The sequence below is a fragment of the Cloeon dipterum genome, chromosome 3, assembly GCF_949628265.1.
Source record: "Cloeon dipterum chromosome 3, ieCloDipt1.1, whole genome shotgun sequence".
In the NCBI taxonomy this organism is placed as follows: domain Eukaryota; kingdom Metazoa; phylum Arthropoda; class Insecta; order Ephemeroptera; family Baetidae; genus Cloeon; species Cloeon dipterum.
This window is the reverse complement of record NC_088788.1, coordinates 15,411,805-15,437,739: the sequence shown is the minus strand read 5'-3', so window position 1 is coordinate 15,437,739 and position 25,935 is coordinate 15,411,805. Positions and strand designations below refer to the sequence as shown.

The window sequence follows — 25,935 nt, the reverse complement described above, 5'->3', positions numbered from 1 at the left end:
TCACTGGCCGCTTTTGATGTCGGGCGGCGCACAAAAGAAGTTGCGTTGGCGTCAAAAACGCGAAAGCCACTCGGGGTCAATTTTGCGCTCGGCCGTCTAGCACACAATAATTAATTTTCGAGGAAGAGCGTCCTCTTCAGCAAAGTAATCGCTCCTGAGACTTGATAATTTATTTTTGGCGAGAAGAAAGTAGATAGGACACACGAGACAGCAGACGATGAGATGATATATGGAGCTATATATCATGTATATATAGAATATCGTTTTTGCGACTTACATAGGGTGCGGGCACGGTTAAACTAGTTCTAGAGCCGTCCCGTGAAACCACAGAGTGGTAGGAAGACGCCTATAAAAACAACCGGTATCACCAAAAGCATTCCAGTCTGGCGTTCAATGGAGAGAGCAGTGTGTTTGGCTTGATTAATATATATGGAGAGAGTTATAAATAGAGTGAGTGAGTGAGAGACAGTTTGCATATTTTGTCATGGGGGTCATTTCCATCGGAGCTGCATTTAAAAATTCTGCTTGAGAGTATATGCAGCGTGTGGCAAGCGCAAAATACACCCTGCGACACAAGGCAGCGAGAGAAGCACTCTGGATGCGAGAATGTTTGCGTATGTATGCTAATTTATCATTCGCAAAAACAGCAGGAATATCCGATCTAGAAATGTACTAACGAGAACAAACTGTCGGCCAATTTGACGACTGCATGCATTTTCAAGCAAATTTTTAAATTTTCTTGCAGGCTCGGCTCATCCGTTTTAATTTCAATGCGACCTATTCGCCGCTGCCACCGTCGCCGATCAATTATTCAGGAGAGAGCAAAGTTTTGGCCGCGCGATGAGCCTCGCCTGCATGAATAAAAAAATGTACATACGACTCGTGAGAGCCTTGAGAAATAATTAATGACGAGTCTGAGGAAAAGCAGGACCAAAAGAGGAATTCTAAAACGTGCCACTAATGTAATGGTGAAGGAGCCAAAATGAACAGAGAAAACAAGACGAAACTTTGGCATTTTGGAGAGTGTATGTTCGTTAATTATGAGTTCATTGGAAAGTAATAAAAATTGTTGACTCGTTCTGATCCAGGCAGTGCAAAAGGACAGAGATCTAATAGAAGAAATTCAGCTGGAGGCCAATATTAAGAGTCTTTTAGTTTGTAATAAACTTTACGTTTTTCTGTGGTTTCGATAATTTTAATATTTTTTGGTGGACAAAACTCAAAAGAAGAATTCAGTGTCGGTGTGTGTTGCGTGTGAGTGAGAGAGTAAGAGTGTAAAAGAGTTAGAGGCGTCATCGGACCGACACGTACCGTGGGAGGTGACAAATTCATGGCAGAACCACGACGCTCCTGAGGTCCAATGCTCGAGTGCCTCCTGATCGGGAGGCCCCCACTTCCCCCGGGCGTACCCCCGGGGGAGGACGCGCACGACGGCGCGATCCTGATTTTCGGAGGACCGATCAGCTGGTTGTCTGACAGACGCCTGTTCGGTGGGAAGGCGTTGTGAACGCGCAAAAAGTTGCTGTCGGGCGACGACGGTGAGCCGCCAAACCACCAGCCGCCCAGCATGCCTGAAAATCGAAATTACATTATATTTCGGCCTGTCAACCGGGCAGACGGTTCTTCTTTTTATTGGAAAGCCATCAAAATGGATTTATTAAGTGCTAAAAGAACAGTGGTGGATTTTGGAACATCTGAAATATGGGAAAATCACTCGGAATGAAATACACATATTTTGGCAAAAAATTTGTTTTTGGAAAACTTACTAAACACACATTAAAATGAAATTTTTTATCCACGTAATTTACACTTGGGGTTAAAAATTTGGTGTAGCTAGTTGAAAAGAAATCACAAAATATCATGTCGTGTGAGTCGAGTCAGTTGAGGTGATGATATAAAATGGTTTTTAATTGTCTCTAGGCCCTTTCATAAAATACAAAATTAAACAACGACTCTGTACATGTAATATAATTTCCTTCCATATTTAAAAATAAAATAAGCTTAAATATTAGTTTATTTATAGAAAAAAACTATCCCAAATTTCAAGCTGTAAACAATCAGCTCGGATGAATATATGTAACGATCCCCCCGTGAAGAGAAACCTGCCAAAACCTTAGTTAATCATTCTTTCCAAATAATTATTTTAAAGCAAGGAAATTGGCAACTATCGTGTAGCCTCTGTTATGTAATAAATTTTATTATCGCTTATATATTTTAGGTTTTGACATCGAAAAATGTAGACAGAAGAGGTTTATGCAACCGGGAGGACAAAAATGCGGAGCGTGATGCCTACCGTGCAAACTTGTTGCGCCGGCTGAGTTCTTTCGCGCCATGTCTTCGGCGCTGGAGGTCTTCCGCTGCTCAATTCGCAGGTTCGGGATGTTGAACGGAGGGCTGGCGTGCATGTTGTCCGTGCTGAACTGGTGGCGCAGCGGTCGGTGCCGCTCGGGGCTCGGCAGGGACAGGTTGTCCAGCTTGAGCTTGTTTCGCTGGTTCCTGCGGACAAAAAACGTTTTATCGACCTAAATAAATGTATTAATTTTAATTAATTAAAACGAGAGAATTGCGTCTTTCTTAGACTTGGGATTTTACGTTTCTTGAATTTCCTTTGGCATTCAATTGCTCGCTTTATTAAAATTTGAGACGTTGGAAAGAGCTTTTCATTTCCTCGAATAAATACGTTTTTCATTAAAACTGCGACAATTTCAGCCACTCAGCAACGTAATTTTATATTTCTTGGGGGCCAATCGAGGAGAAAAAGTGGAGCTGCCGGAGTTTAATTAAAAATCCGAGTGCCACTCGAGCGAGCGAGCGAGCTGCTGGAGAGACGAGATAATTGGATATCGCACGCGCGTGTGTGTAATTTTGCCAAACACGCTGTCGGCTGCTGGGCTCATTGTCCTCGCGGCCGATTATCAAATCGTGATGGCCAGCCAGCAGGTATTGGAGCGTGAGCTGCCCGGCGATAAGAGAATCTGTCCTCTGTCGCGCGTCGGTTATCTTTCGGCCGTAAAACACACGACCGGCCTTTGATCTCGACGCTGCTCGCTCAACATCGACACACGCTCTCGACGGAGGCTGAAGTGGCGCAAGGGTCTCAATGAAAATATTTTTGCTCCAAATGCGGCCGATTTTTGTTATTTCAACAATGACTTACACTCTGCGAAAACCAGTGAGTCGGAAATTCCAACTCGATTAGCTTTGAAATTATTTTCTTTTAAAGAAATAAAAAACATGGCAAATCCGTTAGAATTTTAGTGACTATAGCCATCTCGATGAAAATAACACTGGAATAATTTCATTTTTGACAGTCAATAGACTTCTGAGCGTTGAACTAGGTCAGGCAACAGGCAGACAAATCTCCCGGTCGATAATTCGATTTAACGTGCCGAAAATTGGCCGAAATGTAACAGCCAACGTCATATTTATTTTACACCGTCAGTGTTTGTTAATAAATTCTCTCTTCTGTTATATTAAATTTAATTTTGCTATTATTGTTACTTGAAGGGTATGCACCTCTCGTCAATCTACAGAAGGAAAAGGTTTATGGGCATGGATGAAGAGCTGATTGTGCGGAGTCTGCTGACAAGCTGATTGCTGAGGAAATCTGAACTGTGTGAATATGATACACTCGCTTTGTTTTCCGTGGGAGTAGGAGCTGTGTCGTGGCCTCTAATGAAGGGAGTCCCGTTTCCGTGCAATGTCATTAGCTAAGGGCCGTTGGAGAGGGATTGGCGAGATCAAAAAGAGCGACGTGAGATCCAGCGGCGAGTGTGTGAGGACCCAGCCAGCCAAGCCACGTCTTTGGCTAACTTTAAATTTTCCCTGGGGGCCTTCTCCGGCTCGTTTAATGAAGCGTGACGCAAAGCCGGCGTTTCCCAAAACGCTGCGGCCTCTAATCCAGACGTAAAACTTCTTTGGAGCGGCAGCAAGTGATTAAAAACAATGAGGAGCGTTTTTCTTCGTCAAATTCTATACGGCGGCGACGAGCAAAAATATTCGAGCCTCCCATCAGCCTGTTCAAGATTGGGTGTAAGCTCAAAATCATTAGGGAAGATGAACGAATGTTTTTTCTGTGCGTTTGATTTAATTTTAGACACAAGACGAACATAAATCACACAATTTAAATACTTTTAAATACACACTTAAAATCATCTACAGCCGTATATGCAGTGTCAAAAACTGTATTGAACTGCCAAAATAATCTATATCACTTTTAAAGCTTGTTAAACACATTAGAGTAGAGTTAAGATTTCATTAGTGAAAGCACCAATCGATTTATGAATGAGATTCTAATTAGGTTAGCCAGCCGAATTACTCGTTCGAAAATCTGACAACACGTTACTTTTTAGCGGTCAACTGGTCTGAACCTGGCACAATGTGCCAAAAGGATGCCGGTGACCAGTCATTGAAGGGATTGGTTCTCCGACCTAGATCGAGAAAGCAGCGCCACAGCCAGCGGAAGCGAGTCAAGCTACAGGGTAGGTCAGCAAGCAGCCCAACCTTTTTCTCTGACTGCCGTCAGAGAAAAATCAGTCAGAGAACCGCTGCTTTTCCTGATTGGTTGCCTGCGTTCTTGTTGCACTTTTGCGCTTAGAACCAAAATCGCTTAATTAAGTAACGGTTTTTACGTTCCCGCTGATTTTCGGCACGTCATGTCGCATTTTCGATCAAGTGATTCGGCTACCTAGCCTTATTCGTGCTTCAGGAATCGACTGGCACTGTCAAAAATGAAATTCCTGTTCTCCTACACTTGCCCATTTAAGCTCATTTGCGTTCCCCCACGCTGCGTTTAAGTGGTGAGATAAAAAATATAATTTCAGATTTGCGACAAAAATATCAGAGATTTGACAAAATGGAATCCGTAAGTGCCGCCACTGGCACTTACTCATCGGGAGAACAAATTTCCGCACGCAATCTCCAGCCGGGCGAGCCACAAATTACAGGCCTAATGGAAGTAGCGGGCAGCACGCTGGGCGCAAATATGGAGTGCTGTGTATGTCGCCGGCCGGTCGGATGGCGCGTGTAGTCGGCCTGCGGTTCGCTTATCAATTTGGCCCAGCGTGAGCTGTTTGCAATATGTATTTTGCGACCGCGGAAAGCTGCGCAGCGAATGGCGTTCAAATGAAACTCACCGGTCAATGTGATCGAGCATTTCTTGCAGCACCTCAAGCAGACTGGTGAACTGCTCGAGATTGAGCGAGGGGTTGACTGTCTGGGGCAGCAGCGACGGCATCACCCTAGTAGCCATCAGGTTTACCGACAGGCCGAATTTCTTATCGCTTAACATCAGTCTGTAAATATCTATGTGGGGCACACAGTAAATTATTGCAATGTTTCACCATACATAAGCAATTTTACTCTGTAAATACTACATATCATTCACGTCAATGCCAATATATTGACACGGATACCACATCTGATAAGAAAATTTAATCCTTAGGACATGACGATTTGGTTTCTCACGAAACCATTCAATTCAAGCGGTGTATGTGGAAAATGTTATCTTAGCAAAATTTTTATTGTTAGTCATTCACAAACTCATAAATAATGGAATAATCATAAATGAAAAAATAATTAAAAATTGAATCTAAACTATTGATTTTACAATTTAAGAAAATCAAAATTACATTTTAAATAGCCAAACAATTTCTCCAAATATTATATTTTAATTAAAAAGGCTGGTTATCATATTATGAACAATAGAGGAGTTCTGGTTTAAAAAGGCAATTAAAATTGTACTCACTAACAACCCGTAGAATAACCTCAGGGTCGGAGAGCCGGACGTCCCACAGCAGCGGCAACACCTCGTCGATGATCATGGAGCGATCCAGCTTGTCCAGCGTCCGTTCGACGCAAGAGAGCACGTTCAGCACTGTTTTGATGTCACCCGAATTCTTCTCGTAGACCAACTTGGTCTTGGGCATGATCATCTTGCGGATCGCCGTCTCGTCCAAATACTCTGCCACGTTGGTGACGGCGACCAGCGCCGCACTCTGAGTAATCGCAAAATCCATTAATAAACTTAGAGGATAACTTTTAAAAAGAGTGAAACTTGGACAATTTTTAATTAGAAATTAGAAGAAAACGAAAGAGAAATAAAGAAATTGAAAAATAATCTAAGGATTCGTAATTTCTCATGAGCTAAATTAATTAATATTTTGATGAATCTCACGTTGATACATGAAATTCTAATTATGAGAAAAATAGCTACCCCGTTTTATTATTTTTGTTTATTCTCATAATTTGTCAATAATACAGTCTTGTTATGGCATAGTCGATAAAAATTTTAAAAGCATGTGAGAAATGGCAACACTCCTGGCAAACATCTTACGAAACCCCAGTCCAGGAGGACAGAGCCAGAGTCGGCCCAGACTTTAATTTAATTAGAATGTCATTAAAAAAAATAACAAAATCTATGACCAGCAGTAATTTTTGTAAATTCCAAATTATTGATTGATTTATTAAACGCCAACAACGCACAACTATATTTAAAATTCTAAATTATAGAATATATATTTAATTATATCAGCCCGTTGGCTCGCATTGTCAAGGCCTTTTTAGGAGTTTCAAAACAGTGGGAGAAATTTGAGCATTTTAGAAATCTAATACTGGCTTCTCAATGACAGAAACTGCAAAAGGCGGTTAGTTAAGTGACTCGAAATGCTAAAAATAGCTCAACGGGCTGGGAGACTCCACTTGCTGGTTTTAGCACCAGTTGCTTAAGGGACAAATGTCTCATGGCGTTCCAGTAAAAATACATCGGTGCGGGGAGGCGTAAAGAAGGCAACATTGAGCCCAAGGTTCTCTGCGGCCACTCGGGCCCCATGTTATTCGCTCGGTGGTGTTATTGGGAGCCGGTGAGCTCATAGCCCACAGGAAGTGCTAAACAAAGAGGTTCTAAAAAAGTATTTTACCATTTAAAAAATAAACAAAATACAAAAATTATATCATATTGTAAAATTACAGCCTAGCTTTGTTTTTTTATTTACATATAATGTGCACATCAGTGATTTAAACTAATTATATTAAATTTTAATATATTAGACCATGAATTGTTAACTATAAATTAAGAAGTATGCCAATAGAGGGAACGGAAGCAAATTGAGATTTGAAGTGAGGTGTTCCCGTACAAGTCGTGCAGGTCACACCACATTTGCCAATAACTCTCGCCCGGGCGGAATGAGGAAAACGCTCTAGCTGTGCACATGCCAGACTGACTGTGCTCACCGGCAATTGACACCAGGCAGGAAAATAAAGATTCAAAAGACGCGAGGCACAATGGTAATTAATGCTGCAAGGCGAGGCGGGCGAACGCTATTTTCGGCGCGGCCAAAAGTGCCTGGAACATTCCGCCCACGGCACTTTCTTGCGTTTGCTTTTCCGCCACGAACAGAGTGAGTGGAAAAGATTGGCGCTTCGGCGAAAGCGGCTTAGCGCTTTATTTGTCCGTGTCGCGACGCGTGGTTAATTTCTCTCCTCTACTCGCGGAGAACCCAGTTTAAAACATGTGTTACAACGGCTTTCATACATGTTTTTTGACTGACAAGTGAAATTGTCAGCACCTAATATGCTTTCCGGCCCTTTTTTAGATTTCTAAGGGAATAAATTGTGATAAAGGGTGAATATGAAAAAAATACATTTATATTTCTATACATTTGCATATTGGTATATTGCATTTACCTTTACTTAAGCTTGTAACTTAATTTGTTTTAATAATAATGTTTTATATTCATCTCTGTTGTACAATTTTGTGTTAAATATATTGTCATTAATTTGTAATTTATAATTTTAAAGTAGCTGGTAAATCGTGAAACTTTACAGTGCAAATATACATTGTCTGCAGTCTCAGTCGGTTACATATTACAATAAGCGCGCGCAAAAAAAAATGAGAGGAAATAAAGAGCGAGCAAATAATTAACTGGCGTTAATTAATCCGGTCGTGGCGAGGTAGGGGCGCAGGTGGAGCGCAAGAGTCTCCAGCGGCGCGCGGCGGGAAAAAAGGAAGCGAAAAAAGGCTGGAAACAGCGAGAGCAGAATTTCCGAGCAGAAGAGCTCCGGAAATGAGGGAAAAAAGCTGAGGGAACGCCTGCAGCGGTGACGACGGCAGCGGCAGATGAATATTTGTACGCACCTGTACTTGCAGAGTGGAGCTTTCGAAGGCGTTAAACAACATAGGCAGTACCTCGGTACGAACATCCTCTGGTGGCGTTTTCTCTAGAATAATATGCAAATTCTCTAAAAGAGTTACTGTGGCTTGGATGGATTTGGGCGCTGAGAACACACTCCTGCAACACGCACATGAATTTTTCATGCCAAAATGATCAATAGCGTTGCAAGAGATTTATCCCTACCTGAACAGGGGCAACATGAGATTCTCGTACTCCTCCTGAGAGCTTTCCTGGATGATGTAGATGATGGGCTGCAGCACCGCGGCCAGCACCTCCTGAGCTTTCATCTCGTGCGAAAGACACGGCCACACGTGCTGGTACCACAGTTTCTGCAAAATTTATGCACCAACACATGCGAGGGAAGGGTTAGAAATACACTTGCAATGATTGCACACATATTATTCCTGCAGAGTAAAATGGGGTTGCGAATTTCAGACCAATCAATATTGTTGCTGTGCGTCTAATTTTAATTTAAGAATTAGGTTTTGCAATTCTAGTACTTGTGAGCCATAAATTGCCCTTGATCTCATCTAAAATTCTTGTTCATTCTTTTTTTTAGTTTGTATTGGCTTTCACAGAAGAGGATGGTTGAATATTGGTTCTAGACCAAGTAGTTGCTATTGGAGTTCAATGACAAATTAATTAAGTTTTTGTTAGAAAATTTACGATCTTCTCTAATTTCATTTTTCCACGCATTTCCACAATCATATCGGTCATTTTCCGAAAAAGTTATTTCATCAAGTTCAATAAAGAATTTGATGTTTAGTTGAATAGTTTTTTGTAATGGACAATTTTAACGAATAATTTAGGATATCGTTGATCTACACAGTCAATTTAAGAGTTTTTCAGTGTTTGAGCAATATAGTGTAGTATTTGGACTGTACACAAGATTCCATAATAATTTAAATTTTATCATAGTCTATCAAAATTCATTGAAAAAACCCACCAGATTTTGATATAAACCCCGTTTTTGAATATTATATAAGCACTTAAAAATGATTTTTGTTGTTACAAAAACGACCTGAAAGATGGGTAAAAACCGTTTAAAAATCCTGATCCTAGAAGGGCAAGATTTAGTGATTATTAATTGAATTTTTGAGGAATTCGGCATTTTTATGTATATTTCATGCAAATTTTTAAGGAAAAATAATTCTGTGAGAAAGTGATGGATTGTTTGATGCCAACTTTGCCCTAGAGGGCTTTTGTCAATCACAATTCACGATATTGGGATCCAGTGCCGCTGCTTTTGACTTTGGTCGTGCATGAAAGAAAGAAGAGAAGCTTGTTGTTTAGCTGAGCGCTCACAGAACGTTTGAGTAGAAATCTCTCATATTTACACTGCCTCTTTAATGCTATTGCGTAAACCTTGCTAGCATGAATCGAGGGCTTTGCTTTTGTTGCAGCGACATGAGTGAGCAAAAAGCTCAAAGCTTGTTTGATAAAAAAATGCACACTGCTGGACAAAGGTAAAGCTATTAGCATATACAAAACGAATCTTCTCAATATACTCCAGAGTTGGTTTGTTTTTATTTCTTGCGTATTTTTTCAAGATTTCATCTTTGTACGATTGTTTTATGAAGGTCTTCCTCGCGACTTAAAAGATCTCACAGACAAAAATGGAAGGGAAATCCAAGCCCATTTTTTTCATAAAATCTAAATAGTTAATAAAGTCAACTCCTTGTTTCAAAGATCGATGAGTTCCAGAGATTTAATGCAATCTATTGGAAATATAAAACTTCTCTCCCACAAAAAAGTTCCCTCGTGTAAAAATTCTTCAACTGAAGATTATTTTCTATTACATCTCCAAATAATGGAATTTTTTTCCTGCATTGAATGAACTTGTAACGTTCCAACCATATTAAAATATTCAGATTTTGAAAATAGATATTAAAATAGCAGTGAGAAATTTAAAGCTAAATGGGTATCTAACAAGTTGCAACACTTAAAGGCCAAATGTCGCAAGAGGCACTGGTGCGAGAGCAATGAAATCTTTTTTCCAGCCCAAAAATTATCGGTCGATGTTTCATCAAATGCAGAGCGTGGGCCCTGCGGAATTCTCCTCTCGCTCTCTGCCCACTGGAATGCGCACACGAGCAGAAAAAAGGCGAATTAGACGCGACTCTGCTCGGGCTGCTGTGCTCATCATAAAAAAGAGATGGGAGTCAACAGGTGCCCTATTCGATTGTTTGCCCCTGTTTGTTTATCACTCACCCTTGGAATGTACGGAAGGGTGTCCTTGAGTGTGTTCCGGTAGAAGTGAGCCTTCTGAGTTGGGTCCTTCATGTTGATCACATCTAAAAACTGTAAGGCGTGAACAGACGAATCACTGCAACAAAAATGTCGATCCATTACATACAAAAAAAGAGCTTTTCTGGTCAATTTAATAATCCTGCACGAACTTGCTGGATTATATTGTTAATTTTTATATCAACCAAATATCGCTTTAGTGATGGATTAAAACTATACAACTCCATAGAAAAAAGAACTTAATTTCCAAAGAGTTCAAAGCTGTAAAAACAACGTTCAATGAGCATGATTTACTCAAAAAATGATGTAATGTACTAGCTAAAGTTGAAATAAATAAAATAATGTCAAGAAATGTCAATCGAATACTCTCCTTCGCATTACAGTCGTCAAAAACAGCGAATTTCTATATCTACGGTGGTCTCATCTGGTGGCGGCATTAATCACGTACATATCGATGCCTACTTGTATATCAATAATAAACAAAACTTCACATTGAACTTTGCACAATCGACGTACAAACGCTGATTCTATGCCTTCTACGTAATTAAGAAACTTTAAAGCAGCAACATATATTATTAACTATGTATTGAGAGCATGAAAGCAAACAAGATATTCCTGAGACAAGCTAGTAGTTAGTTAATGTAAGCGCTGAGCTGCACGGATAGTCTTGCTGCATTCGCAAGGTAACGCAGTGCTCTTTTAATTCTTTCTCCTCGTCACTCTCGCAGGAAATGGCGTCACCCGCACAATAGTAGAGTGACTCTCCTCAGGTTTCCTTCTTCCGCTGCTGATAGCGACACAAAGTAATTACCTAAAGTACTTGATGAGCGAGAGTAGTTGTGCCGTGGGTCTTTGCCGCGTGTCTTTGCTCAAAAGCCTCGAGGCGGCTTCTTGCAACGGAATCGGCACCTTGGGCAAGACGTTGTGTATCTGGTCTTCTAACTGTAAACACAAAGCATACGATTTTTTTTAAATTCGTGAATTATTTTTGGACATTTTGGACTTGATTTTGCTCTCGTACGTTCTTTACTTTTCTTTTTGACCTGGTTTTGCTCCTCCCACGCACACACAAAGCAGGAGAGTACACATACAGCTTGTGTGTTTCCAGGAAAAAGAGAAAAAATGCTCTATACTCTCTCTGGCAGAGAAATCCAATTTGTAGCCCTTCGTGGAAATTGGGCAATAAAAAAAGTTTGCCGCGCAAAGCAGAAAAGCGGTCGGCTTCCTTCTACCGCGCAAGGTAATTGTTTGTTCTTGAAAACACAAATTTCTCTCTTTTCGCACAATAGCGAGAGAACTTATTTGCTTTTGAATAAAAGGGCAGACGCAATTAGTGGCAGGAGCAGGGCGAATATTATAAATTCTGGCCGCACTCACCATGTCGAGTTGTTTTAGGTACGTTGAGCTGCTGTGGTTGGCCTGTATGAGTGGTTTGCCGTGATTGAAAATGGCACACATCACCATGCCCAGGGAAAACATGTCTGACAAAATGCTACACATCGACGAAGCTTGAACTTCTGGAGCTGAAGCAAAAAGGATAGAAATCACGTTAAAAGTTTTGCAACATTTAAACAGAGCATAAAAATTTGAGCAATTTATTTGAAATTTGGCACAAGACTGCTCGTGATTTAACAGAACTCAGAAGAAAAAAATAGTTTTAAAAAATGTGTCTGTTTCCGTTTTTTGTTTAATATTTTTTGTAGACACAAGAATATTTTAATCCATTTTTATATTAAAACATTACAAGAAATCGTCTTGGTCTGACTAATAGGAAAAAGATCAAAGGTTTTGCTTGCCTATGTAGTCCAGATCAGGCTGTGCCATTTTCGGCAGTCTCGACGTCCAAGGCTGGCACGGCACCGGTTCTAGGCCGTCGACTTCATTCATCCTCTCTGTGAAAACGAAAAGCATCATTTCCTAATTGTAAGTGGCAGTTGACGAGCTAGGATCATTTTGCGAGAGTGCGCTATCGAGCTTAATTGCAGTGTACGCTTCAAAGAATCTTCGAGTGCGGCTGGTAAACGGAAAGTTTGCCCTGGGCGCGAAAATAATACAGCAGGCCCCGAGGAGAGCAGAGAGGCCGGCAGGACGAACTATGAACTTTACACGCAGATATCGATCGGGCACCGATTTGGAAAGAAAGGCGTCCCCCTTTTGTGGCATTAATAGCCTCGAGATTGCTGTCGGCTCGCGCGTGGTCGCTCATCGGGTGGAAAATTGCGTTTCCACGCATTTTCTGGCCGGACCTTTTGTTTGCTGCGCGCCAATCCATACTTCTACGCTCGCATCATGCCTGGAAAATTGAGACGACCAAACAGCCACCGAGGAATACTCGAACGGATTAAATGACCGATCTGCTGGTGATTAAATGTAAAAAAAGATGGATCAGTGGGGAAAATGGAGATCATTAGTGGACGATAAATTGATTTTTGGTCGGTTCTAAATATTTAACAATATGATATTTTTAAAGTCGACTGATCAGAAAATAAATGAACTAAAACACCGCAAAATATTAAGACGTGATTGTTTCGAAAATATTCAACTACTCCAACATTGTGAACCATTTTGTGTTTTAAATGTTTTTCGGCTATGTATTCAGTCGATTTGTGTTTTGGCTCCAAAGACGGTCTTACAAGGTTTTGAGTCAAAATTGAGTGATTCATTCTATCTTGCATCAAGTAAATCTTACGCACCGAAAAATAAGTCGATCATTTTTAATTTTCAGCCCTTTTAAATTCGACTTTCAAATTTTTCAGCTATTCCAAATACCCTTGAATTTTGCGAAAATTTGAAAAAAAATTAAATCGGCTTTTATATTTGAACAGCTAGTCATTTGACCAACATTTTCAAATATTATTATTTTGGAGTTGAAAAATTCTTCTTTTTTTTGGCTACAAACAGTGGACATTTTTAAGCCCTAGCAAATTAAGAGAGCCTAAGAATGTTGTGGAGTAAAAGCAAAATTGTTTGTTCGAAAGCAAGGCCAATGAATTTTTAAATGGAGCAGGGTTGAGTCACAGGGAAGACAAGTAAGTTGAATCCATCACTTGCTCGCTTTTTTATTACAGCCAGCAGCTGAGTGCTGTCATTAGTTTTCCACGGCTTCCATGGTTTGGCACAGTCTTTTCAAGCATCGATTTGTGCTTTCCAAATAAACTGCTGAAAGCCGCTCTGTCTCGTACAAGAACGTAGAAGAATATTTTTTATTTTTATTTTTTAGATCAGCATCTATTTATCTTTTTAGATTCTTCACGTTTTATCTATATTTACTCTGTCTTTCCATATTTCGGCCAGGAATATTCGCTATCGGATTATGAGAGTTTAAGTTACGCTCGGTTACGCTAATTTCAATAGTTTCAACATTGATCATCCGTTTCTAAGGAATCCACATACTCAGCGGCTGGACGTGGATGATAATTCACATCCAAAAACTCTAATAATCACCTGTTTGTTATAACGTTGTATTTAATTAAAATAAATTACTCGTCTGCCTGAGTAATTTACGTTTCCAATTTCGTCATAAGCCAATAATTACAACACAACGTTATATTGTCAATAATCAACAGGCAGTAGATAGACCAGATATTTTTTACAAACTGTAAAGATTGCTGTATAAATATCAAATCACGATGCTGATATTTTAGTTTGGAAATGAGTAAAAGAGTAGCCCTGTAATCGCGATCGGCTCCAATGAAAGGCTGACTCTGCTGGGCGTGACACTGATCATGATCTCGCTTGTTTGGCAGCCAGCTATGTATTTATGGTATCTGAAAGAGTTCGCGGCGGCAGAGCGGCGGCGGTGGGGCGTCGGTTAATTGATATGCAACACGCACGACTGCCTGGCTAAGCTGGCTGCATAATCACATCAGGCGGCAAGATGTGCGAGAATTCAGAGGCGCACGTGAGAGCCAGTTGGCGGGATTAGCATTTGAAAAATTAATCCGCAGCCGCGTGAATTATATTCGGGCCTCATTAGTGGTGTCTGCCGAGCGAGCAAGCGCACACATGAACAATTCATCGTGCGTAATTATCAAGCCGAAGGGGAAAACAGGCCCACGCAAATTTGTAAACGGCGCGGCTCGTGAAATTTTAACGAGCGAGAGATGGAGACAGGCCGCCGGCCAGAGAGCATGCAATTGTGTTGCTCGTCAACAAAACCCACGCTTTTATGGAACTTCCCTCCAGTGTCTTGCACGCGTCTTTTGCACAAGATATAATAAACACTATTTTTAAATTCTGCAGCAGTTCGTGAGCATTGGTTTGCTCAGTAAATGAAATAATAAGATTTTTTAATGCTGTATTAAAAGCTGAGCTCTATTAAATAAAATCCCAGGGAAATAATTTAATTTTTTTAAACATTTTTAATTAATATTTACAAAGAAAATAATTAACCGTGTATGTCGGTTGATTTCATGGTTTTTAAGTATGAAAATAGCATTGTCAGCTAAATCTCAGGTTCTAAGTGTCGCAATAACGAAATATGCATTCAGTTCAACTCACCTTCACGTAAACTAAGTAACTCGAGTGATTGTAGGGCGAAACACATTGCGTAAAAAGGTGAGACGAACAAAAATGTATGTTTTTATTAATAATAAGGAAGGAAAAAGGGTTGAATCAGCTGCATCCTTAAATTATACCTTATTTACCCAGAGGACGTCAATACAAATCGAATATGGTATGTGTTTCTTGTTATTTTTTAATTTCTAGGTGGAATATGTCTTAAAAATATTAAAAAACACAACTTTGAAATTTTCACTCATGTCACAGTGCAACTTTTTCATATAAGCTAATTTAAAGAATTCCAATCCTCCTTACAGACTAAGGACGGCTAATTGCAAAAATAATACGATTAAAAAACTTCCCCTTAAGTAGCGATGCGGAAATAATCAATAATCTCGTACCAGCCCGTTGGCTCGCATTGTTAAGGCACTCTCAGGAGTGTCAAAGCAATGTGAGGTATTTGAGCAGTTCGGAGATCTAATACTGGCTACCCAATGTCAGAAATGGCAAAAAGTGGTTAGTTTAGTTACTCGAATTGCTCAAATTGCTCAACGGGCTGGGAGGCGCACCGGCGCCGACTCGCTACTTGCTGGTTTGCACCTTTCCAGCATGCGTGATTTGGCTTCACGGGACGAATGTCTAGCGTTTCAATGCAGTCCTCGGTGCGGAGGCAAGTGGCCCTTGAGTGGGCTGGGTCCCTGTGCGGCCTGGTGCGCCCATGTTATCCGTTCGCGGTGTTATTGGGACCCGGGTTTCAGCATTCGTGCTAGTGCAGTGCGCGCCCTTCCCGGTCCTCCGGTCCTCGGACAGGGATAAAATGAGCAAAAAAAGCAAAAAAAAAAAAAATAATAATAATGATTACTAATCAGAAGCTCAAATTTCCCAGGCTGGAAAAGCATTAACGGCGCAGGTGTATGTCGTCGATGGGCGCGCGTAAAACGCAGAGGAGTGCCGGTCAAGGCGGATTATAGACGGACGTGAGCTGCAGGATTGCGGACATGCATACTTCTCCGAGCCCTTCCCTTTTGTGTGGATTACACTGAACTGACCCGTAAACTCCAAGCCGCCGAGTTTCCACGTTCCCTTCTTGGTGACCAGGATGCTAGCCGGACAAACGTTGCGGTGTAGAACATGGCCAGAGTAGTGCAGGAAAGTCAGTGCTTCTGTAATCTGCGAACAGGTAAACCGAGTTGGAACTTATAATTAGCCTTGGACATTTAATTAACGGCACGATACAACACGAATCAAACGAAAGCAGAGCTGGGAATCGAATACTTTTCTGAGCTTTCAATCGTTGCGGCACCATCATTAAAGCACGAATCATGCAATCCAATTAAACCACACTTGAAACCATAAAAAAGCTTGTAGAGGAACGACTTGGGTGAAAGAAGAAAGAGTAGCCCAAAAATCATACTTGCCCATAATATAAAACTTAACAAGTCTAAAAATAAATTAAAATGTTTGATTGTTTCACGGGCTGCATATTATGAGCAATTTACGACGAATTATCATGTTGTCATTTGTCAAACATTTTCTTTGAATTTTTATTTCAAGAATTTTCAAAAACCAAGGTTCATCAAAACGCAGCTTTGTCTTTTTAAGTTCAGCGGTCTCATTAATTTGTACATGCCTACCACGTTTGCCAACTTTAATCTCTGCGGGCGGAAAACGAAAGCAAAGACGCCGTCGGTGATGCGTGTGCTATGAGACTTGCCTTCTCTTTGACAACAATAACGCTCGCGCGCTCTATCTCTCTCATTTTTCGTCGGCTGCGTTGCCGAGTAATGAAAAGGCAGCGCGGGGCCGAAATTAAGGATTCCCGCCGCGTGCAATTGGCCGCGCGAGCCACGCATTACGCAATAAAAAGAACGCGCACATGCTTTTTCGGCGGCTGCAGGAGCCAAACAAGTTGCTGGGCGCGTGACGAGCCGCTCTAATTACGCCGAGAGCCAACTGCTTTCAGCCCGCTTCCCTGGCAGGCCGGCACCTAATCTTTTCTGATGACACAAAACGCGCGCGCGCGCGCTCGTGTGACGTGGCTTAATCATTTAAGTCTCCCTTTGTTTCCGCCGCGCCGAAAAGACGAGTGCCGAGCGGTAAAAGAGGCCCCGATGCAACTGAGTGAAACTTTTGCACCACTCACCACGGCACTTCTTCCACCTCTTTTTGCCGCAACGATTTTTTTTATCATGGTGCTCCAGAGCCGAGGCTCAAGGACGCAAACTCATGGGGATATTGGGCTTCTGGATAAAATATCTTGTAAAAGGTATACTCTGTACAATTCTTAAGTATGGTACAGGTAAAATTATTTTTTCATGTGGTCTAAATTTTTCGATTTGAAAATTTAAATTATTTACAGAAGCTTAAAATTTAAAAAAAAATGTTCACAAACAGATTTAAAAATACCGTTTTTGATATGGTTAGAAAAACTTTGGTCAGACTGATCATGAGCCAATATATTTTTACGTTCTAAAAAAATTAAAAAAAATCCCTTAAGGTTCTGTCAAGCCAGTAACTTTGATAAACTCGCAGATTTTGGAAGCTAATGAATTAAACCGCTGCGTTCATCAAAAATATCATGCAAATTTAATATTTAAAAATACTCATTAAGGAATGTTTTCATAATAATTTGATTCGCAAGCAAGTACGCTCTTAGGTTTTATTTGAGGGCAATATATTGAATTTTAGCACCATTCGAGTTATGGAGGTGCAAATAAAGTTTATATTCAGTGTTTTTTTTTAAAGAGATCCCATTTTTTAAACTAATGATTTTGCCGAAAAATTACTAATTGTTAACTTGTTATAATGTCTGGAAATATTATTTTCAGTTTCGCTGAGCTGACTAACAGTTAATGTAGTTCCAGCTTTTTCATTCCAATAAAAAAATACACATTCTTAAGAAGAGAGTTTTGCTTGGGGTTGGATGCATTCTTGAGAGGTAAATAAATACCAAGATTTCATCCTTATCATAATATAATAACTCTGGAATCAACGAGGATGAAGTCTTGGTATTCATTTACCTCTAAAAGATTTACTCACTTTTAAAAATTTTCTTTAAAAGAAACTTAAAACAAATATTCGAGACTTTTACAAATAAAACGTGTATCTCTTTTTTCATTTTTTAGTAAATTCTGCAGAGCTGGGGGTAATTTGATTCAAATAATACTGCATTGACAAAACTTCTGCTGGAAACAGCCTGTGCTGATTCCCAACTAATTACACTGCTGCGATCCAGTGAAACGAAGCTCAGTAAATTTGTGATGATGTTCAAAGGCCTGAACTCTACACAGGCAATCACAATCAAACTCGAATCAATTGTAAATTTCGGTCCCACCGTTAATTGGTATTACACGGTTTCATGCACATTCGCATTTGTTTCAACTGACTGAATTCGTTTTTCAATCAGAAATTAAATTGATTCAATCGTTTGAATTCCTGCAGTATTTTAAAATTGGATATCTATTAATACCAAAAACCAAATACAAAATTAATTTTAAAAGGCAATTTTCAACCGCCGGTTATTAAATTTATAACTTAATTCTACTCTCATTTATACGTCTTGATACGCGTGTGAAAGCAAAATTGGAAGAATATGACGGTTGCAAAATTTTCTTATTTTTCTCAAATAAAAAATATTTTTTAAAATTTTTGTAACGCGAAGACACCTTTTTTAATTTAGGTAACAGAAAAAATTATTTTAAGTTTGAAAGTTCCTCCTGAAATTTAAAAAAAAGATATTATCTTTAAGTCAAATCAGATCTCAGGGATAATTATGAAAATAGTTGTCACACAAATTGAGGCTTTTTTAAAATCTTAGGTGAGCAGGCGGCGACTTCGCTTACAACTGCCCTCTCTCGCTATAGTGAGTCGAAAGGGGCGCTCTCAGAGGGAGAAACGAGGCGAAGTTGTACATTTGGCTGCTTCACATGTGTGCGAAATATTTTTAATTTTTCTCTCCTAAAAGAAGAACATGTATTTTTTTGAAAAATAAATTAATTTACATCTATACATATATCTGATTGAAAATTTTAATTTAAAAAAATTGTATAGTTATATTTTGAAATATATTTATAGCTGCTGTTCAATGAATAAAAAAAAACGATGAATTTTCTCCTCTTTTCTGGAATTTCCAATGCGTCAAAACCATAATCTACCAAGATGGCAGGTAATTCTGCATTGCAAATTGATATTGCAACCACTGCATTTTGCGAAACACAGGTGCATTATCGTCTTTTCTAGTTTGCAGTTTAGTTCGATATTCGCTAACACAGGTGTGTTCGCCGAGCTGGTGCGAATGTAGGCTAAAAGGCGGCACGCGACACAGCACAGCTAATGGATTTCCGGCGACCCAGGCCATTCAATATTGACGCGCTTAACGCGAGCGTAAGAGACACAGCGGGGTGGTGTTCATAGCGTTCAGCAGAATTCCTGTCTTGAGCTTACTTCATGTAATCCTCCTATCAAGGCGTGTGAGGATAGAAAAAGCTGCGATCTTTGCAGAGCGGGCGTCAAAAACAGCGCGCGGAGAGGAAGACGGATGGTTAAAAGGCCCGAAAGTTTGTCTCCATGAACAATTTCTTCTGGGAATTATTCAGCAAGGGCAGCTTGAATACAAACAGCCTGTCTGAACTTTGGGTTGTATAGATGGTCCCTCGCGGTCCAATTTCACTTAGGCGCGCTTTTCGCCGATGAAGAACACGGCCTCCGCATTAGAGCAGAAGGAGCTGTTCCAGCAGGTCGCCCGTGCTTAGGTCAAAAACACAGCTTGGGTTATTTTGAATTTGTCAGCCCCCGGAATTCCAAAGTTCTTCGTTACAATGACAGAAGCAGAGGCTTTGTATCATACTGCAATATTCAGACAAAATTTTCCTTTACCTTAAATTGCTCTAAAAATTGACAGGGAGCTAAAACTTTGTTTAATTATTCGATAAATTTGGTAAATTCTTAAATTTAACTGTTAAACGGTCCCAATATTTTTTTATTTGCACAATGGTGAAATAATTACTGAAACTAACAATATGATCAACTGCTTATTGTGGTCAACGACTCAATTTAATTTCAATCTACTATATTTCGCCCAGTAGAAGCTACTATCAGGAGCTATTTTTAGTCTTGAATAGGGTTGGAAATTTAAATCAGTTTTAGCCTTGATTAAAATGGGTGATTTCAAGTTTTTGCTCTTGTGATTTTTATACTACCCATACTACCAATATAAAATCGTTATGTAAAATGTTTTTTTAGGGTTGGTTTAATTTTGAAAATTTGTCAAGAGGAAAAATTTCGTTTTTCCAAGATCGTTTTAAATTTTACGATAAAACGGCTCAACTCTGAGAGGATTTAATTTTATCCTCTTAAGATATTACTTTTAACTATCCATCCTGAGTAGATACGTGTAGAGTTAAATCATGTTGTAAATTTAATTTCCTATAATTACCCGCGTACGTAGTATTTCTTTCTTTTTACTTATTATTAAAGTCTGCTAAAAACTTGGTTATATACAGATTCACCGCTCAAAATCTACCATATGCCATTTCACTTTGTCAAACAAAACTATAAAACATCAAATTGTTGTTAAAAAATGCATGCACAATAAAATAAAACGTTAAAATTTGAGTGGATATATAGAAATTCAAATCTCCAAATGATTAAAATGCCTCTAAATCACCATATTAGAACATAGCCTATTTTAACATAAAAAAGCTCCAATTTTACCATTTCCTTAACGTAAATAAACCATTTTCTCGATACAATTTTCTATTTAGAGCTGTTTAATGTTACCTCAAAGAGATTCTTTGGTGTTTGAAATGGGTCTCCAACAGTTTAAAATGATTTTAAGCGTGACTGAAATGATTAAATACGATTCGTATATTAAAAGCTCATTTTGTGCCTAAATGGCAATCGACGCGCAGAATATATACCAATCATATAATTATAAATATCCCACCATTTTTCCATATAGTGCAGAACTTAAATATACGTGGAAGTGAGAAATTTTATGACACACAGAGATCCCATTTCCTCGGAAAGATTATTTATTTTTTAATTTGGTGAGTGTAGGTGGGAGTGAAATTTTCAATTCATTAAATTGGTATTCATATAAACATTTGTGTTGGATAGAAATGAATGATAAACTTGGCAGATTTAAACATCCTCTTTGGAACGTTTACTTTCATACAACAAAATGGCAGGATCGAAAAAAAGGTACACGAAAATAACGGCCCGAATGAGGCACGTTTTATTTAAACTTCATCAGCAAAAATAAAAATTCATCGAAAAAAGGATCCCGGAATCATCTCTTTCCTTGTTCCCCTTTTGCACATCATGCAACTAATCCTGAAACCATTTTGAAAAATGACCAAAAACAACAAAGTAAAATATTGTATATATAAAGGGAAACAACACATTTCCTTGTTTACTGGCTGTTTGGAAGCAAGAGACAAAAAAATTACGCATGCATGCTGCAAACTTTGCTTACCTGGAGGAGGCCATATTTGAGCTCCATTTCGAGAAAGCTGTACTCGCGGGCTTGGGGCGGCGGTCCCCCTTGGGGTCGATCTTCTTGGTACGCGAGAATGTTGGCCAGGCTCGCGTAAACAGGCTCAGCGGCAAACGCAAGAGTCTCGCTACATTCTTCCACCGAGTGCAACACCTGGGAATACACACAAAATAGTGTCACGTACAGTCATTCAGTGAATGGGGTCGGGCTCTTCTGAGTGAATCACAAAATGAGCTAGTGCGTGGGCGCTTTCAACTTCTCCAAAATTCGGAGAAGGCAAATTGGACGCGCGGCTATTTACCTGCAGTATCTTGGGATGCCGGAATCGCTCGAGTTGGCGCACGCTGGCCCGCAAGATCTCCGTCACCGTCTCTTTCCTCTTAGGCTTGTGCAGCTTCTCGGCGGTTCGCTTCTCGAACAGGAACACCGAGACCTCCTGCCAAACCGAGCATAGCACCAGCGTTAAATTCAATTTGGGAAAATGTGCGGCTCGCGAGCACGATCGAAACATTCTCATGCGTAACACACTTCAGGGAAACATTGCCGAGGGAATTTTGCAGAACACGAGCCTTTTTTACTCTTTTACTTCATAGCTGTGTTTTTTTTATTTAAACTTGATTGACTCGAAAATTTTCGGACGGTACTAACGAGACGTCACGGGTCGGAAGACAGAATTGGCATGACGGCATGGAAACTCAATGAAATATGTTTTTACGAGTAAATTTCCTCATTAAAATGTTTCCTTTTTATGGGTATTACGTATGACATATATTTGGAATCCTTTTAATATTTTATATCATTGTGGAGCAATTTTAAAAAAAAAATAGGTATGCTTTGGAATTCTCTCACAGAGCCCTATCAAACTAACGCTAAATTTGATGTCCAAGGCCAAAGTCGCTTTTGATTTTGATGTCTGACAAATTTTACTTTTTCGTGTTTTGCAAGGGTTTTCGACTCCAAATCTCGGGCGGGCTATAACCATCAGAAACGCAAAAGCTGCACAACAGCCGAAACTGCTTTCACCGTCTGAGGCCACAAAAACAAACCAACCTGGCATAAAGGGCGAGTGAAACCCATTCGGCCACTCGGAAACTGTTCATAAAGAGCGAAATGCTGCGTTTAACACCGGCGGCGAGGATTTGCTTAGAGCTGCACTTTTTTAGCAGCTTTTGGGCCATCGTAAAGCGAGGGATCCGCAAGGCAAGCTTGCTCGCAAGGCAACAGGTTGTTTACAGCCCGAGCTAAGTTGGCTGCTGTTTCTTTCCACGCCGAATAATTGGCCGCATTTAATTAAACATGTGGGCTGCTGCAGACACGGAGGCAGAGAGGGGAGGGTGGGGGTGTCGCGGGCAGCTGCCACCTCCGCTAGGGTGCGTAGCAGGGAAGTTGACCCAAAAACCAAGTTTGCGCAAACTCTCGTCGGCAGATAAATTAGAATCCCGTCTGCCTTCGGCGCTCATAACTTTCGCTACGCACCGTGCACTTTTAATTCTCCGCATTGTTTGCCTAGTCGGCTTGTTAATGACCGTGAAAGGCTGGAAGCCCAGGAGCCTCCTTCAGTTTGTAATCCTCCCACGGCCACACTTCCTGCCTTGATCGTCCTTTAATGAACTCACAAGTCTCGCAACAATTTGGTCAATCAAACTTTTCTTCCTTATAATAAGTGGTCCTTAATGACCTTCGTATTGCTCACACTCTTCGTAATAGGAAAGTAATAATTTGTTGGGATTCGTCACAAACCAAATATTAACAAAGTTTGGGATGGACAAATGTAGGACGGTCGAGTATTTTTTTCTGTGTGACTTATTTTCATTTAGGAAACAAATGAGCACAAATCATACAGTTTTAAGACTTTTGAGCCCAAATTAAAACCATCTAAAACCTTCTTGAGCTGCTTAAAACCGTCGAAGACCATGAAAAATAGTCATCTTTTTTAAGTTTGGTCTTTCACATGCAATTTATTTTATTTTATTTTATTTTATTAATTTTTATAGAATCAAATTTAATATGATACTAACTAATCAGTGGTATAGGCTGCACAAATATACAATAAGCCAATTTGATATTTGATAGTATTTGTATTTTATGTGTATATGACATGGCAAGGAAAAACCAGAATAATGTTAAGCTCGGCAAACTGGTGGGGACGAATTGCAGCGATCAACAGTTTGTGGCAAAAACTTCCAGAGAAGCAGCTGCAGCTATTGTCTACAGCAATCTCGTTTAGTATCCCGCGAGCCGCCCGGTTCGGTAAGCATATCCCGGAGTAAAGTGGTCTGATCCGCGGTTGAGCATGCAAAAGAGCTGTGCCCGCGCAATGCAACAGGCGGGTCGATCGGCCGCTCCACAGGCAGGTGGAGGATGCAGCCGCGGCTCATCCCTCAAATGCACGCGCAAAATCGATTTGAAAAGCCCCGCACGGAGGACTGCTCGTCGGCACCGCGTATAACGAGATATCGGCCGCAATATTGTAATTTTTTACCCTGGAATGGCTGTGCTCGTTTTCCCCTCTGACGTTAATTTGCAACATCGCTCATCTTTTTTATTACGTGACTAAATTGGAATTATTTGAATGGATGAAGGCCCAACGCTAGACGGAAATTTATTGCCAAGGCGAAACTGTGTATGTGCATTCAAAGCCGTGGAGAGCGCATAACAATTTAGCATTTTATTCTGCATGAGGATCATTTGAAAATAAAATAATGTTTTTCATGCATTTATTTTATCTCTATCTGATTCTGGATTAATTTGAGATTCTTTTGAAAAAATTAGACGTTTTTACCCCCATTTAAATACTATATTTCTTAAACAATGAAAAACTTTCAAGGGCCGCAATTTTTTCATGATTTTTCTTTTAACAGGAGCTCAAAGTTCGAAATCGAATGGTTTCACTGACGAATTTAAGTGGGTTTAAACAAAAATGAATCACAAAATGGGTTGCTAAAATTTCCGTAAAAAGTTTTAAGAGTCAACAATCGAATACATAGCTCCAAAAGGATATCCACGCGTTTCTGTGTCCAGCCATCTATTTATTCCATTTGCAAAAAAATCGTTTAAATGGTAAAAGACAAGAACAAATAACGTTAAAACTGTTCATTGGATGTTATCCGTTCGCGGTGTTGTTGGGACCGGGTTTCAGCATTCGTGCTAGTGCAGTACGCGCCCTTCCTGGTCCCCAGACAGGGATAAAAAGTTTAAAAAAATAAATGTAAAAAATTGGGCTTCCAAAAATTACACCATTTTTGCATTTTTTAGGATTAACAGGAGTTTAATGTGACTTTAGGCAATTGTTTAAAATGATTTTAGGTTTTGATAAAAAGTCTGAAAATTTCGAGATTCAGGCTAATTTGACGTCTTAAAGCAAATCGATCGTATTTTTAAATCACGAGGCTAAAATGAAGTATTGACCTTTTGGAACACATGGGAAAATTTTTATAGCTGCGCTAATGAACTGAAGTAAATGAAAACATTTCAAATTAAAGTGTTGACTGCAGGCTCATAAATAACGGAACACGGTTTAACACTTTCCGCGTTGACAGCAAAGCGTACTTTCTTGCAAATCAAATCATAACTTGCTGACAATGATTCATGGAGGAAATTTGCCTCCCTCCGAGTACATCAGCACCATAAATCTGCCGGCGTATCAAAAGGCAACGTCTGAATGCAAAATCAACGCGCGCGTGAGTGTGTGTTATGCAAGCCCGCTTGTCAGGCACGACGAACAGGTTGCATAACTTACCGCCCCGCCGTCGCCGGAAGCTTCAAATCGGTTTCGTTTGCAACAGCCGGTGCGGAAGAAATGATGAATTTCCTTCATATTGCAAAGATTATTCGCATTTCGAAAGAGCTGCCCACGCTTTGGAAAACAACAAGGCAAAACTTTGCCTTTTCCGGGGGCGGATTAAACCGGGCATTATTCCGCCGTTTGCGCCGGAGGCCGAAAAGGGAGAGAGAGTCGCGCGCGCGGCAACAGCTGTCGGTGCCATTTGGAAAAGAGGCCCAACAAAAGAAAAGCAGAGACCGGCACGTGCCCCTGCGGCCGATTTCATTATTTCCGCAGAAAGGGCTTCTTTAAATTTCCGACCAGGGATTAATCGGCGAGAGCACCGGCTTTGAATTTACGAGGCCACCGACAAACTATCCATCTTGCTGACACGCTGCTCTCGCCGCCGCTAAATCTCTTTATTAGAGCTGATCGAGGAAAAGGGTTTCCACTTGAAGAATTACGATTGCGACTCTCTGACAGTAGTTTGTTCCCTCGCCACAAAAACCTTATTGTTCATCAAAATTCGATCTATTAATGCACTTTCCATGTTAAATTCGAAAAGGATTTTACACTATCGAACAAGCCACTCGAGGAATGTTCCATTGCTGAAATATAATCCGGACAGCAGGGAAGATAAAATTGACGGACTTGCGGCATCGCGGAAATAATACTTCCATATTTTTTCCTTTTATCCTATCGCCGTCGAATTTACAAATTTTCCCCAGTGATCTTACCTATATCGTTAGATAGAGCTC

General features: G+C 40.1%; 1 protein-coding gene across 7 annotated transcripts in view; it reads right to left on the bottom strand.

Moving 5' to 3' along the window:
* The window catches only part of bma (SCY1-like protein bma), a 51,654-nt gene that overhangs the window by 10,165 nt on the left and 15,554 nt on the right, over positions 1-25,935 (bottom strand). For 4 of the 7 annotated variants that reach the window (XM_065483435.1, XM_065483436.1, XM_065483430.1 and 1 more), the window contains exons 3-16: positions 21,716-21,850; positions 21,394-21,567; positions 15,968-16,088; positions 12,215-12,310; positions 11,796-11,941; positions 11,230-11,360; positions 10,383-10,497; positions 8,355-8,500; positions 8,135-8,288; positions 5,747-5,996; positions 5,136-5,304; positions 2,294-2,496; positions 1,312-1,571; positions 278-346 (exon numbers count right to left, since the gene is read on the bottom strand). In XM_065483435.1, the coding sequence (XP_065339507.1) occupies positions 278-346; positions 1,312-1,571; positions 2,294-2,496; positions 5,136-5,304; positions 5,747-5,996; positions 8,135-8,288; positions 8,355-8,500; positions 10,383-10,497; positions 11,230-11,360; positions 11,796-11,941; positions 12,215-12,310; positions 15,968-16,088; positions 21,394-21,567; positions 21,716-21,850 (2,169 nt within the window). The remainder of the gene's footprint in view (positions 1-277; positions 347-1,311; positions 1,572-2,293; positions 2,497-5,135; positions 5,305-5,746; positions 5,997-8,134; positions 8,289-8,354; positions 8,501-10,382; positions 10,498-11,229; positions 11,361-11,795; positions 11,942-12,214; positions 12,311-15,967; positions 16,089-21,393; positions 21,568-21,715; positions 21,851-25,935) is intronic. The other 3 variants (XM_065483437.1, XM_065483433.1, XM_065483434.1) reach the window with 1 other exon arrangement.